The sequence below is a fragment of the Podarcis muralis genome, chromosome 14, assembly GCF_964188315.1.
Source record: "Podarcis muralis chromosome 14, rPodMur119.hap1.1, whole genome shotgun sequence".
Classification (NCBI taxonomy): domain Eukaryota; kingdom Metazoa; phylum Chordata; class Lepidosauria; order Squamata; family Lacertidae; genus Podarcis; species Podarcis muralis.
In genome coordinates, this window is record NC_135668.1 from 47,561,771 (window position 1) to 47,579,651 (window position 17,881).

Here is a 17,881-nt window from a genome sequence, read left to right on the forward strand (position 1 = left end):
AGGCAAGGAACAGGAACACTGGTAAGGCAGAAGCAGGAATCCAGGCGAGGAACAGGAACACCGGAGAGTCAGAAACAGGAAGCCGGGCGAGGAACAGGCACACTGGGAGTGCCGAACAAGGACTGGGTAAAGCAGATACTTCACAACGACGTTGCTCCCGCAACCTGGGACCGGGCTGCCTGACCTTTATCTTCTTCTAAGGCCGGGGGCGGTCCCGGCCCCCAGAAGCCCCTCCTCTCTTGGCCTTAAGGCGAGCACTCCTCCTGGGAGACACCAGTTCCCTTCGCCTCTCTGCCCTAAGCCTCTGCAGATCAGGAGAGGCCGAAGGGTTACTGGGCCCCGGGGGAGGCTCACCTGTAGCCACTGAGTCTTCCAGCACCTCTGGGGCCTGAATGATTTCACCTGGTGCCTGCTCTTGAGTTTCCTCAGCATCTAGGCCTTGCCCCAGTTCAGCCGGCCCTGGAGGCGGGGACTCCTGTGCCGGCTGGGATTCCTCCGGATCGCTATCAGACTCGGAATCCCAGGCCATCACAACACATCTTGGAAACAAAGCCCTATGAGGAACAGTTGAAGGAGCTGGGTATGTTTAGCCTGGAAAAGAGGAGACTAAAAGGGGATATGATAGCCATCTTCAAATATCTGAAGGGATGCCATATGGAAGATGGAGCCCAGATCTCCTGTCCCTCCCCTTCTGTTGTTTTAACTTTGAAAACTTTTTAATTTTTTTTTTAAAAATTAAAATTAATTTTTTTTTTTTTTAAAAAACCAACTTTGCTTTCAGGCTAGCTCTCCTTCTGAAAACTGGCATGCATTAGCACCTACAGATATACATTAGCTCAGTGGTCCACAAAGTGGGTGGTACCACCCACAAGAGGAGGTGGGATTAGCTGGCAGGGTGCCAAGTGGCAAGGGGATGTTGGAAACGTAAATTGACTATTAGCCTTTGAAAAGCTGATATCCCTGGATCAAGTTAATCAGTTCTGTTGAATCAATTAAACTAAATAGTTTTAAATGGCTTTTGAATAAATGTGCAATTGATTGCTATTTTATTGTGTTATTATCTTCCTTAGTGGCTTGTGCAAACCACTATTCTGATTAATATTTTTTTTTTTAGAGTAGGGGATGTGCGCGCGCGCGGGGGGGGTGAATTTATGGAACTAAGGGGCCCCCCAGAAGTTTGGGATCTGCATTAGCTCAGACAGTTTTCTGCAAATTTGTGCTTGCCCTCCAAGTCTTCTGATGGCATTGGGTGCTTGCAAACTGTGCTCTCCTCCCAAGAGTTGCTAAACCTTTGCCTCCCACCCCCAACCAAAATAGAACCTTGATCTGGACGTGTCTTAATTACGGAGGCAAAATCCCAGGAGAAAATGAAAATCAATTTAACCTAACCCGACATCTTTCCATGTGCTAGCTATGCATCCAACTGCAGCACAGATCTTGGTGACCCTGAGCAAAGTTGCAAGGTGGGGGGGGGGGGCTTTGTTTCTATTATACCTCTTCTCCGCCCCCTCGGGCTTTCTTCCCAGGCCAGATCCCTGCATGGGACTCTCCTCCTGACACTCGCAGCTTGAGATGCATTGCTGAGGGGGGGGGGTCTCTCTCTTCAGCCTGCATTGCGACTCCGGGGAGACGTAGCCGCCTTGTCAGATTACCTGCTGCTATTTTGGTTCTTAAAACACACACAAAATCTCCGGCGAGCGAGCAACCGCGTCAACGCTTCCTTCCCCTCTCCCTGCAGAAGGCTGTTTGTTGCAACTCACCCTCTCCTCTTTCCGCAGAGCCCTTCAGCGCTTCCGTCTGGGTGATGATGTTTGTGATGTTGCTGATTGTGTCGGCCATCGCCGTCTTTGTGTTTGAGTACTTCAGCCCCGTGGGCTACAACCGGAACCTGGCACAAGGGAAAGGTACGACTCCGTGTTCAGGGAATGACTTGCCAGAAGTTTCCTTCTGTCTCCTCTTTTGCCTCCCCCCCCCCCCCCGCTTTGCACCTCCTTAACCCAGTTTTGGCTTCCCGGGAATCAATTAGACAGCACACAATGGAAGTGGTTGGAGAGTCTCATTTAATATGTGGTCTACAATGGACTAGTTATTTTTGGGTGGCTCTCACAGTCCTTGGCTGAGATGGGCACATTCTTTTGCACACATAGGGGGCCCTGAGATCAGCCCCTGAAAGTCCGTCTCAAAGAAAGGACTTCTTCAGACAGGGCACAGTTAAACTATGGAACTCCTTCCTGCAGGAGGCAGCCATGACTGCCAACCTAGATGGCTTTCAAAGAGAACTGGACAAAATCGCAGAGGAGAGGGCTGTTGAGAGTGTTGGACTTTCAGAGGAAGGGAGGAGAACTAGCCCCACTGTACATCAGGGAGGGCTGTGTGGAGAGAGTCTCTTCCTTTAAATTCCTAGGAGTTTATCTCAGTGAAAACCTTACTTGGAAAATAAATACAACCCAGGTGGTTAAGAAAGCCCAACAGAGACTCCATCTCCTCAGAGTATTGCAGAAGAATGATGTCAATCAACATCTGATGATCTCCTTCTACCGGTCCACAATAGAAAGTGTCCTTTCATACTGCATCACGGTGTGGTACGCTGGTTTGACATCAACTGATAGGAAGTGCCTACAGAGGGTGGTGAATACAGCACAAGATATTATGGGCTGTCCCGTGAATCCGCTGGATGAAATAGCGGAAGAACGTTGCCTCAGGAGCGTGAGGAAAATTCTCAGGGATGATTCACACCCTGGCCGGCACTTTCTGGATCTCCTGCCCTCGGTCAGAAGATATAGAAGCATGATTAGTCGCATCAACAGGATAAAGAACAGCTTCTATCCGTGGGCTGTTAGGCTGATGAATGAAATGATAACAACAGGGCAACTGACTTGTGGGTTTGGTGGGTGTGCGTCAGTAAACGAGGGGAATTAAGACTAAGAGAGCTGAGTGGGCGGTGCTCGTGTAATCTCACTGTATACGAGATGGAGTAAGATGGGCCATTGGCCTGATCCAGCAGCCTGTTATTGTATTCTTAGCCCGCTGCCCCCACAAAACCTTGGGGGGTGTGTGTTCCAAATTTGTTGGCACTAGGGATGGGCAGATGTATGAGTTTCTCTGCATTCTTCGTTTTTCCAACCTGAAGCCCAGTTCTCTGCATTTCCAGACCAGTTTGTGGTTGTTATATTCCATAGTTCCCTGGGATGAAAGAGGTCCACTCTGGGAACTGTGGCTCTGGGAGGTGAATGTAGAAGTCTTGCAACAACTCTCAGCACCCTTAAAAAAGCTACAGCACCAAGACTTCTTTGGGGGAAGCCATTGTTGTTTACAATGACACCATAGAGCTGCAAATGTATGCTATGCCCTCCAACATTTCTCTGATGAAAATAGGAACATCCCATTCCATAATGATAATTTTATTATTTGCATCCCACACATCTTACTGGGTTTGCCCTAGCCACTCTGAGCAGCTCCCAACATATATAAAAACATAGGAAAACATTGAACATTAAAACAATTTCCCTATACAGGATTGCCTTCTGGTGGCTCGGAGGTCAGATACCCTCCAACATTTCTCTGATGAAAATAGGGTGGTGCTGTGGGTTAAACCACAGAGCCCAGGACTTGCCAATCAGAAGGTCGGCAGTTTTAATCCCCACAACGGGGTGAGCTCCCATTGCTCGGTCCCTGCTCCTGCCAACCTAGCAGTTCGAAATCACGTCCAAGTGCAAGTAGATAAATAGGTACTGCTCTGGCGGGAAGGTAGATGGCGTTACCGTGAGCTGCTCTGGTTTGCCAGAAGCGGCTTAGTCATGCTGACCAGCTCCCTCAGCCAATAAAGTGAGATGAGTGCCACAACCCCAGAGTCGGCCACGACAGGACCTAATGGTAAGGGGTCCCTTTACCCTTTTTAAGGAAAAGTGGGACATTCTGGGATCAAATCAGAAACTGGGATGACTTATCTAAATCAGGGATGTCCCTGGAAAATAGGGAGACTTGGGGGGTCTAGTTTGGTGAGAATGTGGCCTAAGTCATACTTAGAACAGACCCAGTGAAACCAGTTGACTAAAAATAGTTTAACTGAATCCCTTCAATTTTTTTGACTCTGAGTAGGACTTGGTCAGCTGCAACTTGCTACAACAGCAGCAGCATTACAGTGAAGACCTCAGTAGCCCTTTCCTTGCAATGGATGCCTTATCCTAACGTCGGATATTTGTGACTTGCAGATCCGCACGGACCATCTTTCACAATCGGGAAAGCCGTGTGGCTGTTGTGGGGCCTGGTGTTTAACAACTCTGTGCCGGTTCAGAATCCAAAAGGGACAACCAGCAAGATCATGGTGTCTGTCTGGGCTTTCTTTGCTGTCATTTTCCTGGCAAGCTACACAGCCAACTTGGCTGCATTCATGATCCAGGAGGAATTTGTTGACCAGGTGACCGGCCTCAGCGATAAGAAGGTGAGTTTCATCTCTTGTTTCTCTCCCCATTGCTCAGGCTTGTTGCATTAGCGGTGAGAGATGGGGTGGATAGGAGAGGGAAGAAATTTGGTTCAGTTCTCATTTAAAGGCATATCCACCTAACCCGCGTGTTATGAAACAAGATGCAAACCGAATTGCAGCCATCCTTTGAAATCTGCATTTCCCTGGATTTTGCAAAGCTATTCTGCAGCCAAGTAAAGTGTGTGTAAAAATGCATATATTAGTGAAAACAGGATACAAAAAATGCATTATATTAGGGGAATTGCTTTGCAAAAATGTCTATGGTCAGCAAAATTTCAGGCAAAAATGTATGAATTAGGAGAAAACCGCCCTAAAATGCTGGTGAATTTTCATTAAACATTTTTTTTCTTTAAATGCACATTGGTGTGGAAATAGTTCTTTGCTCTTTTGCAATCTGAATTTTAATACATATGTTTTAATTCTTTTATACTATAATTACTTTTTAATGATTATCTTTTACAAGTTTTTAGCCTTCTATATTTTATCTGTGTTGGTTTTAATTTGTGTAAGACACCTTGAGTCCCAGTCTGCGGAAGATGCAGGCTATGAATGTGGAGAACTGAATTTAGGATTGGGAAACTGAGAAACTAATCTGACAGATTCAACATGAAGTACATGATTTGAGATCTGATTCTTACACTGAATCTGCCCCAACCACACTGGCTCCCAATTTATTTTCTGGAGTCACCGCCACTGCACGATTTCTGTTCTCATCCTGAAGCAAAGTTCTTAACCTTAGGTACTATTTCTGGGTTAGCGGAGTCTGTAACCTGAAGTGTCTGTAACCTGAGGTACCAATGTACTGGTTTTGTCCTATAAAGCCTTACTTGGCTCAGGACCTCAGAGACTGCCTCTCCTGACACGAGCCAATCCAGACTCTGCTATCTTCGTTAGAGGCTCTCTCCATGGAAGGTGTGAAGGATGGAGACTCAAGAACACACCTTTTCAGGGGTGGCCCACTGTTTGTGGAAAGCTCTTCCCAACACCAACACTGTCAGTTTTTGGGTGTTCTAGACCTGTGGTAGCTAAGTCTATCTCTAATGTGACACATCACTTTTAGTGGGGTAGGATAGGACTGTGTGGTTAGAGAAACGTTTTAGGGATCTTGTGCATTGCTCTTTGTATTTTGTCTTTCAATTGATTCTATCCCTTTGCATTTTTCTGCTTAAGTTGCTTTGAGACTTTGTATGAAAGTGATTGACGCATGTATTAAAATCCTCCTCCTCTCCAGAATTTTAGTCAATACACTGTCTGGGAACAAGTATTGAGCCCCCCCCCCTCTGCCTGAGGGAAAGTTGTTCCCAGTCAAAAGTTGTCAACATGCCAAGCTAGATGGAGCAGTGCTTTGACTTGGTGGGATGCATTTTCCCATTTCCTTCTGCAAATAAGTTTCTGAGCACAAACAATCCCAAAAGCATTAGGTGGACCAATGGACTGATTCTGTAGAAGGCAGCTTCCACTGATGAGGCCACAGCTCAGTGAGATAACATATTCTTTAGACATAGAAGGTTGCAAGTCAATTCCTTGGCATCTCTAGTTGGGTTGGGAAATGGCATTCTTCACCAGAGATCCTAGAACAGGCATAGGCAAACTCAGCCCTCCAGATGTTTTGGGACTACAATTCCCATCATCCCTGACCACTGGCCCTGTTAGCTAGGGATCATGGGGGTTGTAGTCCTAAAACATCTGGAGGGCTGAGTTTGCCTATGTCTGTCCTAGAGAGCTGCTGCTCAGTGGTAGAACATTCATGCAAAAGGCACCAGGTTCAACCACTCAGCCTCTTTGGCTTGCCGATCAGAAGATCGGTGGTTTGAATCCCCATGACGGGGTGAGCTCCCATTGCTCTGTCCCAGCTCCTGCCAACCTAGCAGTTCGAAAGCACACCAGTGCAAGTAGATAAATAGGTACTGCTGTGGCGGGAAGGTAAACAGCATTTCCGTGCGCTGCGAATCAGTACAGATCAAGAGTAGTCAATGTGGTGCCTTTCAGATGTTGTTGAACTCGAACTCCCATTATCCCCAGCTGGTGTGGCCATGTTCAGGGAAAGTGGGACTCACAGTCCAGCAACGTACGGAGCGCACCATGTCCCAGCTTCAGTAACCAATGGCATCTCCAGACAGGACTGGGAAAGACCCCTGCTTCTGAGACTCTGGAGAGCTGTTGCCATTCAGTGTAGACCAATGTTTTTCCAAGTAGGGTTCCCAGATGTGGATGGACTCCAACTCCTATAATCCTTAGACCTTTCGGCTAAGCTGGTTGTGGATGATGGGAATTGGAGTCCGTCCACATCTTGGGACTCAATAACACTGGTGTAGACAATACTGAGCTAAATGGACCAATGACCTCACTTGACCTAAGGCAAACTTACTGTGCACCTATGGGAGTGGCTCATATGTGGGCTAAATGGACCAATGGCCTTTGTTAACTTCATTAATTCACCAAGTCCATGGTGAGAAAAAAACCCATTCTTCCATGTGTTCAAAGATAGCTTTCTTAGTTTGTCTTTCTCCTTCCTCCTCCTTTCCAGTTTCAACAACCATACGCCTATTCACCTCCTTTTCGGTTCGGGACTGTCCCAAATGGGAGCACGGAGAGAAATATCAGGAACAACTATAAGGAGATGCATGCCTACATGGTGAAATACAACCAGAAAGGAGTGGAGGACGCCTTGGTCAGTTTGAAAACTGGGTAAGTGGGGTTTTATTTTTATTTTGCACCATGGGTGCTCCACTTCTCTGATGTCCAAAGTGGTCAGCCCAAAAGAGTGAAAAATGGACAGGTATTTGTTTTACTGAATGTCCCGGATCTGCTTCAAACATTCCCAGATTCAGGATATGGGGTAGCAGGATTGGGAAATGCATGATGGGAGAGTAGCTTGATGTTCAGACCCCAGGTATTTGCTCTGTATCTGGCCCACACGCTTCTCCCCATACCACAGCCCTTCCTCACATTATGCCCCTACTGGGCCTGCTTGTCTCCCTCCTTGAATGTTTCTGCCTGCCTGGAAATGTGTCCTTGAAATCTGATCGTGCCTCTTGTTTTCCTGGTTGGAGAATAGGGAAGGTTGTGTTTGACGGAGTAGAGACTAGCCTACTACACAAAGGCAAGATTTCACAGAAGATTTACGTTCATGACTCCTCCCACTTTACCCTCTGGCCACGCCCACCACTGGCATGGCCCTTAGAGGGTTGCCCAGAAGGGAATTTGGCCCTCAAGGTTGACAGTGGGTCCTTATCTCCGAGTTAAGCCATTCTTTTTATTATTATTATTAACGTTCTTATGTCACATATGTATACATTATCATATTACATTACAGGGCATATTATAATATAATTTCCAACATGTATACAAAGTTTATATACCAAATTTATGTACCTAAAGAAAGAAAAAACAAAAAACAAAGACATAAAGCCATCTCAAAATAATATTTGTACCAACACTACGGACTTCCTGTCAATCTCGTTGTATATTCTTTTTTTTTTTACAAATGAATGTACTCTTATTATTGTATATTTCTTTACATTTTATCTAATACATTCCTATATCAATATGTACCCTTAATCTTGGTTCTCAACTCAATTTCTCTCCAACGTCAATCGAATGCTAGCATAGATAGCGAACCTTTACTATATTTTTGAACGAGTTAAGCCATTCTGATGATTCTCCTCAGCAAATGCTGCGCTTCCTTTCTTAGCTCTGCTTTGACGGAGATACATATGGAATGAGCATATGGAAATACAATAAAATATCTATTGCTGCGGCTTTTGACTACACACTGGCATTTGGCCTTTCTGTCCAGTGCTTAGCATTCTGACATAATTGATTTAATTCTTATATGTCTAGGCCACTTTTCTGATATCGAGGAGGTTCACAAGGACTGTGGCTAGTGTAAGAGATAGACCTGGCAGCAGAGTGGGCAGAAATTCAGTCCCAGCCAGGTTGACGGAAGGGGCCTTGTGGTCTCGCGTCTTCCTCTGATGCAGCCAGTAAAGGCTGTGGATGGAGTCAGTTCTGGGAGAGGAGGAGCCCAGTGGTCTCAGCAAGGCTGACAGAAGGGGCCTCGCTCTCTCACCTCCCCCTCTGTTGCAGGTGAAATCTAACAGTAGAACAGCATCACTATACCCTCCAATGGCCCTGAAAGCCCCAGGATCATCATGGAAATTCTTAAGCCATCACGGCTTCTCCCTTTCCCACACAGAGTCCCGAATTCCTACAGGGGCCTTCCCTTCCGTTCAGTGTTTCAACGTGTTACTGGAAGTTCAGACCCGTGCATCCCTCTAACACATTTCTCAGATCTATGCCTCCCGCTCCCTTTCTTCGCTCCACTCAATATGGCGCCACTTCCTGTTTTGACGAAAACAAGGTCTGGGTGGCTTGAATGCCCCTAAAATGGTTTTTCACTGTTTCCCCGCTTCTCGGTCGGTTGGTCTCCCATAAAGAAAGCAGGGAGTGGGGGAGTGAAAGGGGACAGGGCCTGTCCACAAAACCATGGCCATGGCTGCGAGGGGTCATGGGTGCTAAAGAGCAGCCATTACACTCGCTTGGCTCTGGTTTGCTTTGTTTGGCTGCTGAGTCTGTGTTGCTGCCCTAACCTCTGAGGAGGAGGGACATGGGGGGTGGGGTAGTAGTGGTGGACACAACACAGATGTAGAAGATGTCCCAATTTCGTCTGAGGAATGATGGAGGGTATGTGATACTGAGGATCAGGCTAGAAAGAGGTTCTTGTGAACCTTCAGTGTGACGTTCCAGGGCAACCAGGACCACTTTTTGGAAAATCCACTTGGTTCCAGATGTGGCAGCTGCTTTTACCTCCCGTCCTCTTGACAGCGCGAGCCATTCATTGCCGTTGACGGATCTCCTCGGCTGTGACTTCCTTTTCTTAAGTGATTTCTCAACATGGGCATCCCAAGGTGTCTGTGCCGGTTTGCTTGACAGACACCTTCTGCAGCAGATGGTGCAAATCACCTGTCATGTACCGTCTTTTCATGATCAATACACAACAACTGCTACATACTCCTAAGGGGATGAGCTTTGGTCTCAGGGAACTTAAGGAAGGATTGTGAGGTGAGAGAAAAGCTCTCCATCAGGGGCTTCAGCGTTCGGGCACAGCTGCCTGGCATTTATCAGAACTTCTGCTGTTTTTAGTTTTGTTTTCTAAAAGCCAGTTCTACAGTTCTTAATATTGGACAAATGCCTTCATTGTAGAGCTTTCAACTCTTGCTGCATGCTTATTTTTTTAGGCAAGCCTGTTCAGACATATAACTTTATTGGGTTGACCCCAACTAAGTCCTATGTAGAGTAGATCCATTACAGTTAATGGAGCCAAGTTAGTCAGGTCTCTTAATTTTTGTTGGGTCTACTTAGAGTAGGAATGACATTGGATCTCACCCACTATGTGTATTCAAAGAATCATAGAATGGTAGAGTTGGAAGGGAATCCGAGGGTCCGAGCCCCCACAATGCAGGATTCGTTTTTAAAATGGGTGGTTTTTAATCTATATTTTGATAATTTCAGTATGTCTGCTTATTTGCTTTTAAGTCTGTTCATTTTTTTGTACTTTTTTATGTAAAACGCTCAGATTTTTTTTTTAAAATGGCATGTCTAGAACTTGCTAAATAAATAGAAATAGAATTTGTAAGTAAAGTTAAAGGTAAAGGGACCCTTGACCATTAGGTCCAGTCGTGGCCGACTCTGGGGTTGCGGCGCTCATCTTGCTTTATTGGCCAAGGGAGCCAGCGTACAGCTTCCAGGTCATGTAGCCAGCATGACTAAGCCGCTTCTGGCAAACCAGAGCAGCGCACGGAAACACTGTTTACCTTCCTGCTGGAGGTACCTATTTATCTACTTGCACTTTGACGTGCTTTCAAACTGCTAGGTTGGCAGGAGCAGGGTCCGAGCAACGGGAGCTCACCCCGTCGCGGGGATTCGAACTGCCGACCTTCTGATCGGCAACTCCTAGGCTCTGTGGTTTAACCCACAGCGCCACCCGCATCCCTAGAATTTGTAAATACCACAGCATTATAACAAACAAACAAACAAACAAACAAACAAACAAACAAACAAACATGGGAGCATAATTAGAGTCCTACCAGGAAAGGCTGGGAGATTCACCTGATCTGCACCATTGCAGACCATTGCACAGATCTGATGCTGGTCCATTTTGGAATCCACTCTTCTGCTCTCTGCCTTCAGGAACGATAGAGACAAAATGTGCAATACTATAGCTAATAGGGAGGAACACAATAAGACAAACGAGCCTGGCTCCTGGATCAAACCAAAGGCCCATCTAGTCAGCCAGCCAGATGCCAACAGAAATCATCTTTTTCACAGTTCACTTTTTTAAATTATTCCTTAAAGGAGATTAATGTTGACGTTTCTTCTTTTCTTGCGTCGACTATTACCATATCAAAGAATTGCCTCACGACGACTGGTCCTCGATAAAAACAATGCCAGACCTTCAGAAGGCGTATGTGGTCTTTGTCGACTTTCTATTCATTGCTCACAATAGTTTGGGATTCAGCCTAATCCCTGGTGCTGAATAACGTATCGGGGCATTGAGTCAGGAATGAGCAGGAAGAAATATTAGGAGTTTGGCAAGATGATCCATGAACCATCAATGTTGTGGGCTTCCGTGGGTCAATGCCAGTTTTCGTCCCGGCATTTTGAATTACTAGGCTACGCTTGAGGGTGACAAAACACCCCAATACTAAGAAGAGCCCTGCAGGTTTAGGCCCACCTGATCCTGCAGAATGTTCTCATAGTGGCTATCAAGATGCCCATGAGAAGGCCACAAGCAGAATCTGAGAACCACAGCACACTTTCCACCTGTGATTCCCAGCTACCAGTATATAAAAGCCATACTGCTTCCCGCAATGCAGGTTGGTGTTGTTGTTTAGTCGTTTAGTCATGTCCGACTCTTCATGACCCCGTGGACCAGAGCACACCAGGCACTCCTGTCTTCCACTGCCTCCCGCAGTTTGGTCAAACTCATGCTGGTAGCTCTGAGAACACTGTCCAGCCATCTTGTCCTCTGTTGTCCCCTTCTCCTTGTGCCCTCCATCTTTCCCAGCATCAGGGTCTTTTCCAAGGAGCCTTCTCTTCTCATGAGGCGGCCAAAGTATTGGAGCCTCAGCTTCAAGATCTGTCCTTCCAGTGAGCACTCAGGGCTGATTTCCTTCAGAATGGATAGGTTTGATCTTCTTGTAGTCCATGGGACTCTCAAGAGTCTCCTCCAGCACCATAATTCAAAAGCATCAATTCTTTGGCGATCAGCCTTCTGTATAGTTCAGCTCTCACTTCCATACATCACTACTGGAAAAACCATAGCTTTAACTATACAGACCTTTGTCGGCAAGGTGATGTCTCTGCTTTTTAAGATGCTGTCTAGGTTTGTCATTGCTTTTCTCCCGAGAAGCAGGCATATTTTAATTTCATGACTGCTGTCACCATCTGCAGTGATCATGGAGCCCAAGAAAGTAAAATCTCTCACTGCCTCCATTTCTTCCCCTTCTATTTGCCAGGAGGTGATGGGCCCAGTGGCCATGATCTTCGTTTTTTTGATGTTGAGCTTCAGACCATATTTTGCACTCTCCTCTTTCACCCTCATTAAAAGATTCTTTTATTCCTCCTCACTTTCTGCCATCAAGGTTGTGTCATCGGCATATCTGAGGTTGTTGATATTTCTTCCGCCAATCTCAGTTCCATCTTGGGATTCATCCAGTCCAGCCTTTCGCATGATGAATTCTGCATATAAGTTAAATAAGCAGGGAGACAATATACAGCCTTGTCGTACTCCTTTCCCAATTTTGAACCAATCAGTTGTTCCATATCCAGTTCTAACTGTAGCTTCTTGTCCCACATAGAGATTTCTCAGGATACAGATGAGGTGATCAGGTACTAGGACGTAGCAATCCTGGCTAGTAGCCATTGATAGCCCAATCCTCCATCAAGTTGTCTAATCCACTTTGTTTTTATATATATGATTTTTATTTATTTTCCATTTAATTATATACATTCACATCATCATTGTTTACTTTATGCCCTGGCTCTTTAGAGCCTATCAACTTCCTTCCCTCCCGCCTCTTGGCTTTCAAAATGAACCTTTATATCATTGCATTATGTACATTTTCCAATTCTAATTGCACTAATTATAAAATGACTCAAAATTTAAACAAAGGTAGAAAGGTAGAAAATTTCTCATTACAAGTCTTCAGACAACCCTGCTGGTGGTGTTAATTGCTTACAATGATCTTTCAGATATCGTATAAATTTACTCCAGTCTTTTTGGAATACTTGATCTTGCTGGTTTCGGATTTTTCCTGTCAGCTTCGCCAGTTCTGCAAAGTCCATCATCTTCATCTGCCACCCTTCTTTCTTTGGTACTTCTTGTTGTTTCCATTTGGGGGCTAATAGAATCCTTACCACAGTTGTTGCATACATAAACAGTCTTTTACCTTCCCTTGCTATCTCTTTTACAGTGGTACATCGGGTTACAGACACTTATGCGATTTCGGTTATGCGATTTCGGGTTGCACACCGCGCCAAACTCGGACATACCAGAACGGGTTACTTCCAGGTTTCGGCACTTGCGCATGCACAGAACCACTAAATAGCACTTTGCGCATGCACAGAAGCACCAAATTGTGATCCATGTGTGCGCAGAAGCGGCGCTGCAGGTTGCCAATGTGCCTCCTGCATGGATCCCATTTGCACCCTGAGGTTCCACTGTACTCACTATCCCCAATAAAAAGGCTTCTGTATTTTTAAACATTTTCTTTAACTCATTATATATCATTTCCCAGAAAGCCTTTACCTCTTTGCAAGTCCACCACATGTGGTAGAAGATACCTTCCCTTTCTTTACATTTCCAACACTCATTGGTTCTTGTCTTCCACATTTTAGCCAGTTTAGCTGGTGTTAAATATCATCTATACATCATTTTCATAACATTTTCTTTAAGTGCACAGCATGCAGTAAAATCAATACCTTCCTTCCACAACCTTTCCCAGGATTCTAACGGAATATTATATCAAATATTGAAAGCCATCCAAGTTGGTGGCCATCACTACATCTCCAGCAGCAAATTCCATAGTTCACCTACGAGCTCTGCAAAAAAAATGCTTCCTTTGTCCCAATCTTTCAATATTCAGCACCGTCAGGTGGTCCTGGGTGTTGCCCTTCCAAAATGGCCACATTCCCTGAAGAAGAAGAAAAAGCGTATGTGTTTCAGCTGATGCTCCCAGATGCCCTGCAAGACGAGTTAAATATGGACACAGTGTTTAATAGATTAGATTATTATAGCAAATTTCTTCAGGGGTTGCAGGGAGCAGGCATCTCAGAGCCTGCGGACACAGATCCAATCTATACTCAATCAGATTTGCTGCCTGTGGAAAGAATAATGCAATGAAGGCTATTGCAAGGTGTCACTTTGAACTTCGCCCTGACTGATGTTTCTTATCAATGACATAATGAGACCCCGGAAAGGAAGGGAGGGAGGGAGGAAGATGCCTCCACTCCCTGAAGACTGAACCAATTTCTCCTTCATCCCCAGTAACCTCTGATATGGAGAGAGTACCGGGTACCAATGAGGGAGTGCCAGAAGGTCACATTTGGTTCCTGTTTCTGAGGTTCCTCACCCCTGTGATAAAGGAATGGAATAGGGGCTGGAAGGAATCCTCTCTTCCTTAAATCAAAGAATTGTAGAGTTGGAAGTGACCTCAAGGAAGCCCAACCCCTTGCAATGCAGCCTTCACAACTAAAGTATCCTGACAGGTGGCCATCCAATCTCTATTTTTGAACCTTCCAAGGTAGTCCGTCCCACTGTCAAACAGCTCTTATCGTTCCTAATGTTTAAGTGGAATCTCCTTTCTTGTAATTTGCATCCATTGCTTCAGGTCCAACCTCTGGAGAAGGAGAAAACAAGCTTGCTCCATCTTCCATGTGACAGCCCTTAGGATACAGAGGATCAGGTGGCCTCAGTGGCCTGGAGTTCCTTCCATCAGCTTTGGCTGGTGGCCCAGCTACACTTCTATCTGGACAGGGATAGCGTAATTACTGTTGTCACAATGCGGGTGGCACTGTGGGTTAAACCACAGAGCCTAGGGCTTGCCGATCAGAAGGCGGTTCGAATCCCCGCAATGGGGTGAGCTCCCGTTGCTCGGTCCCTGCTCCTGCCAGCCTAGCAGTTCAAAAGCATGAAGTGCAAGTAGATAAATAGGTACCGCTTCGGTGGGAAGGTAAACGGCGTTTCCATGCGCTGCTCTGGTTCGCCACATGCTGGCCACATGACCCGGAAGCTGTATGCCAGCTCCCTTGGCCAATAAAGTGAGATGAGCGCCGCAACCTCAGAGTCGTCTGTGACTGGACCTAATGGTCAGGGGTCCCTTTACCTTTTATGCTCTGGTAACCTCAAGGTTAGATTACTACAATGCGTTCTACCTCTGAAGACGGTTTGGAAACTTCAACTAGTGCAGAATTCAGCAGCCAGGTTGGCTACCAGTTAGTTTCTGGGCCCAATTCAAAGTGCTGGTTTTGACCTTTAAAACCTTAAATGAGAGGTCCGAAGGGTGGCAACATGAGAATGGGTCTTCTCTGCAGGGGCTCCCCATCTGTGGAATTCTCTCCCCAGGGAAGTTCGCCTGGCGCCAGGCAAAAACCTTCCTTTTTAACCAGACCTTTGGTTGATTTGATTGACATCCTATGCCCTTTTAAAATGTGTGAGGTTTTTTTTTTGGGGGGGGTGTTGTTGAGTTGTTCTATTTTGATTATATATTTTGTGGTTTTATATTTTGATTTTGTTCTGTGAACCGCCCTGAGACCTCCAGGCATGGGGCATTACATAAATTCAATAAATAAATAATAATAATAATATTTGAAGATTGCTATTAAATCTCCTCTTAGTCTCCTCTTCTCCAGGCTAAATACTGTATTTTTCGCTCTGTAAGATGCACCAGACCACAAGACGCACCTAGTTTTTGGAGGAGGAAAACAAGGAAAAAAATATTCTGAATCTCAGAAGCCAGAACAGCAAGAGGGATCGCTGCACAGTGAAAGCAGCAATCGCTCTTCTGGCTTCTGTGATAGCTGCGCAGCCTGCATTCACTCCATAAGACGCACACACATTTCCCCTTACTTTTTAGGAGGGAAAGAGTGAGTCTTATAGAGCAAAAAATACGGTATATCCAACTCCCTCAGCCATTCCTCCTAAAGCTTGGTTTCCAGGCCCTTTATCATTTTGGTTGCCCTCCTCTGCAGATGTTTCAGCTTGTCAATTTCTTTCTTAAACTGTGGTGCCCAGAACTGGACACAGGACTCCAGGTGGGGTCTGAGCAAGGCAGAACAGAGTGCTCCTCTTACTTCCCTTAATCTAGACATCATACTTCTGTTGATGAAGCCTAGAATAGCATTTTCTTTTATTTATTTTTGCTGCTGCTTCAACACATACTGTCAGATCAAGCCACCAGTAAATCACATTGTGTAAGTTGCAGTTAACTCTTTATCAGTAAGAACATGATCTGCACAGACTTAGTGGAGTGTCAGGCCTAATGACCACAGTAGATCTTGTCCCATGGATCACTTGCCGAGACTGGAAGTCCCTGCCTCCCCACAGCCAGTCCTCCTCTCCAGGGCTTTTCCCAGCACTTGGAGACTGGGTATGCATGAAGCCAATCTCTCCTCCACCCTCTTCATACCTCTCCTGGTTCTAGAAGACTCTTCACCAGCTAGACACATCTCTGCCTCTTGACCTCCCTCCTTTCCTGCTTAAGCTTCTGCCTCTGATTCTGGGCTTCTCTCTGCCACAGACTCTCCCTGCTCACTAAGCCCGGTTACCTCTTCAGCTTCTGACACCTCTTTCTCCCCTTCATCTTCTTCGTCTCCCTCTGACCACTCCCTTTGACCCACCACCACTCCCTGGGCTCTGATCTTTCTTTCCATGGTGGTTCCCCAGCTGGTTCCTTCCGCCATTCCTCTGCATCCAAGCAGCCCAGGACACATACCTGGTTCTTTGCTGGCCACTTTTTAATTCGGCAAAGGTGCCATTTAACCTGAAGACAGCTTCTCCTGGCACAGCGAGACATAGAATAGGGAGCTATGCATAGACAAATGAGGGGATGTGTTTTGTCAAATGAATTGCAATGGAAAAGCATCCCTTTTCTTGGCTTCTTGATGAAAAGGAAGGGGGAGGAAGGCGAATCCAACTAAGAGATAACAAATCGCTCTTCCAAACATCCGCGGTTCAGGCTCCTGCTATGTCAGTTCAGCTCTCAACTGCTTCCTTTTCTGGCAAATGAGAAAGGAAACCGTCTTCACCAGGCAGAAAGAAGGCATGAGGAAGCGGCTGAAAGCCTTTGCAGTGTCTGTGGGATCTGGCAATTGCAGTGGGGAGCTTTTGATGGTTCTTGTAGCCTTCTCTCTCTCTCTCTCTCTCTCTCTCTCTCTCTCTCTCTCTCTCTCTCTCTCTCTCATCTCTCCCCATGCTCTGTTGTTGCCTCGCATGTCGCTGTGCGAGAATGTGAAGTTTTGACAGATGAGGCTGGTAAGGGGAGACTGTTTCTAGTGTGGGGACGCTTTGTCTTCCCTGAAGTTTGGATTCCCCCTCCTGCACTGTTCCCTCCTTCTTAAGCATGTGAGGAGAAGGTGCTCTCGTACTGATGATGATTTCGGTCAGAAGCTGTTAATTTGAGGAGGAGGAGGAAGAAAGAATGGTGAACTATGAGGGGTGTCAGACTAGGATCTGGAAGAGACCAGGGTTCAAATCACCAACGAAGAAACTCACTAGGTGACCTGGGGGAGCCAGTCACTGCCTCTTGGCCTAACCTACCTCAAAGGCTTGTTGTGGGTTTTAATTGAGAAGGACAGAAACCATGTAAGTCACCTTGAGCTCCATGCCTATGCCAGTTGAGACCTTGGGTTTACTCTGTGGGCAGCAGGGCATGATGGGAAGTTTATACAAGGTTTGACCGGAAAGTTTAGTGAATGGTCACAGAAATCGCACAGCGAGAAATATTCGAACATACAGCCAGCATCGGAAACCCACGAAATGCTCACCATTGGGTACAGAGATGAAGCTGCAACTCGAACGACAGTGTGTGAGTGGTTTAAGAATTTCTGTGAAGGGCGGCAAACCATCAAAGATGACCCTCAATCTGGCGGTGAACAGAATGTCGGCAAATGTCGAGAGAGTTCATGAGTTATTGATGTGGGATTGGTGTCTGTCCATCCGAATGATGGTGGAAGAATTGCATATTCCGCGTGAAATTGTTACTGAGGTTACTGAGTTGGTCCCACCCTCCATATTCTCCTGATCTGGCCCCACCGGATTCCCAAAACATCTGGACTGAAAGGGCACAGATTTTCCAACATTTCACACTTCCAAGCCGCTGTGACAAGGGAACTGAA

At 46.0% G+C, this 17,881-nt stretch overlaps 1 protein-coding gene across 2 annotated transcripts in view; it reads left to right on the forward strand.

Annotated features, from left to right (window-relative positions):
- GRIN2A (glutamate ionotropic receptor NMDA type subunit 2A) overlaps window positions 1-17,881 on the forward strand; it is a 228,047-nt gene that overhangs the window by 177,411 nt on the left and 32,755 nt on the right. For both annotated transcript variants that reach the window (XM_028706352.2, XM_077918644.1), the window contains exons 9-11: window positions 1,779-1,904; window positions 4,212-4,441; window positions 7,011-7,171. In XM_028706352.2, the coding sequence (XP_028562185.2) occupies window positions 1,779-1,904; window positions 4,212-4,441; window positions 7,011-7,171 (517 nt within the window). The remainder of the gene's footprint in view (window positions 1-1,778; window positions 1,905-4,211; window positions 4,442-7,010; window positions 7,172-17,881) is intronic.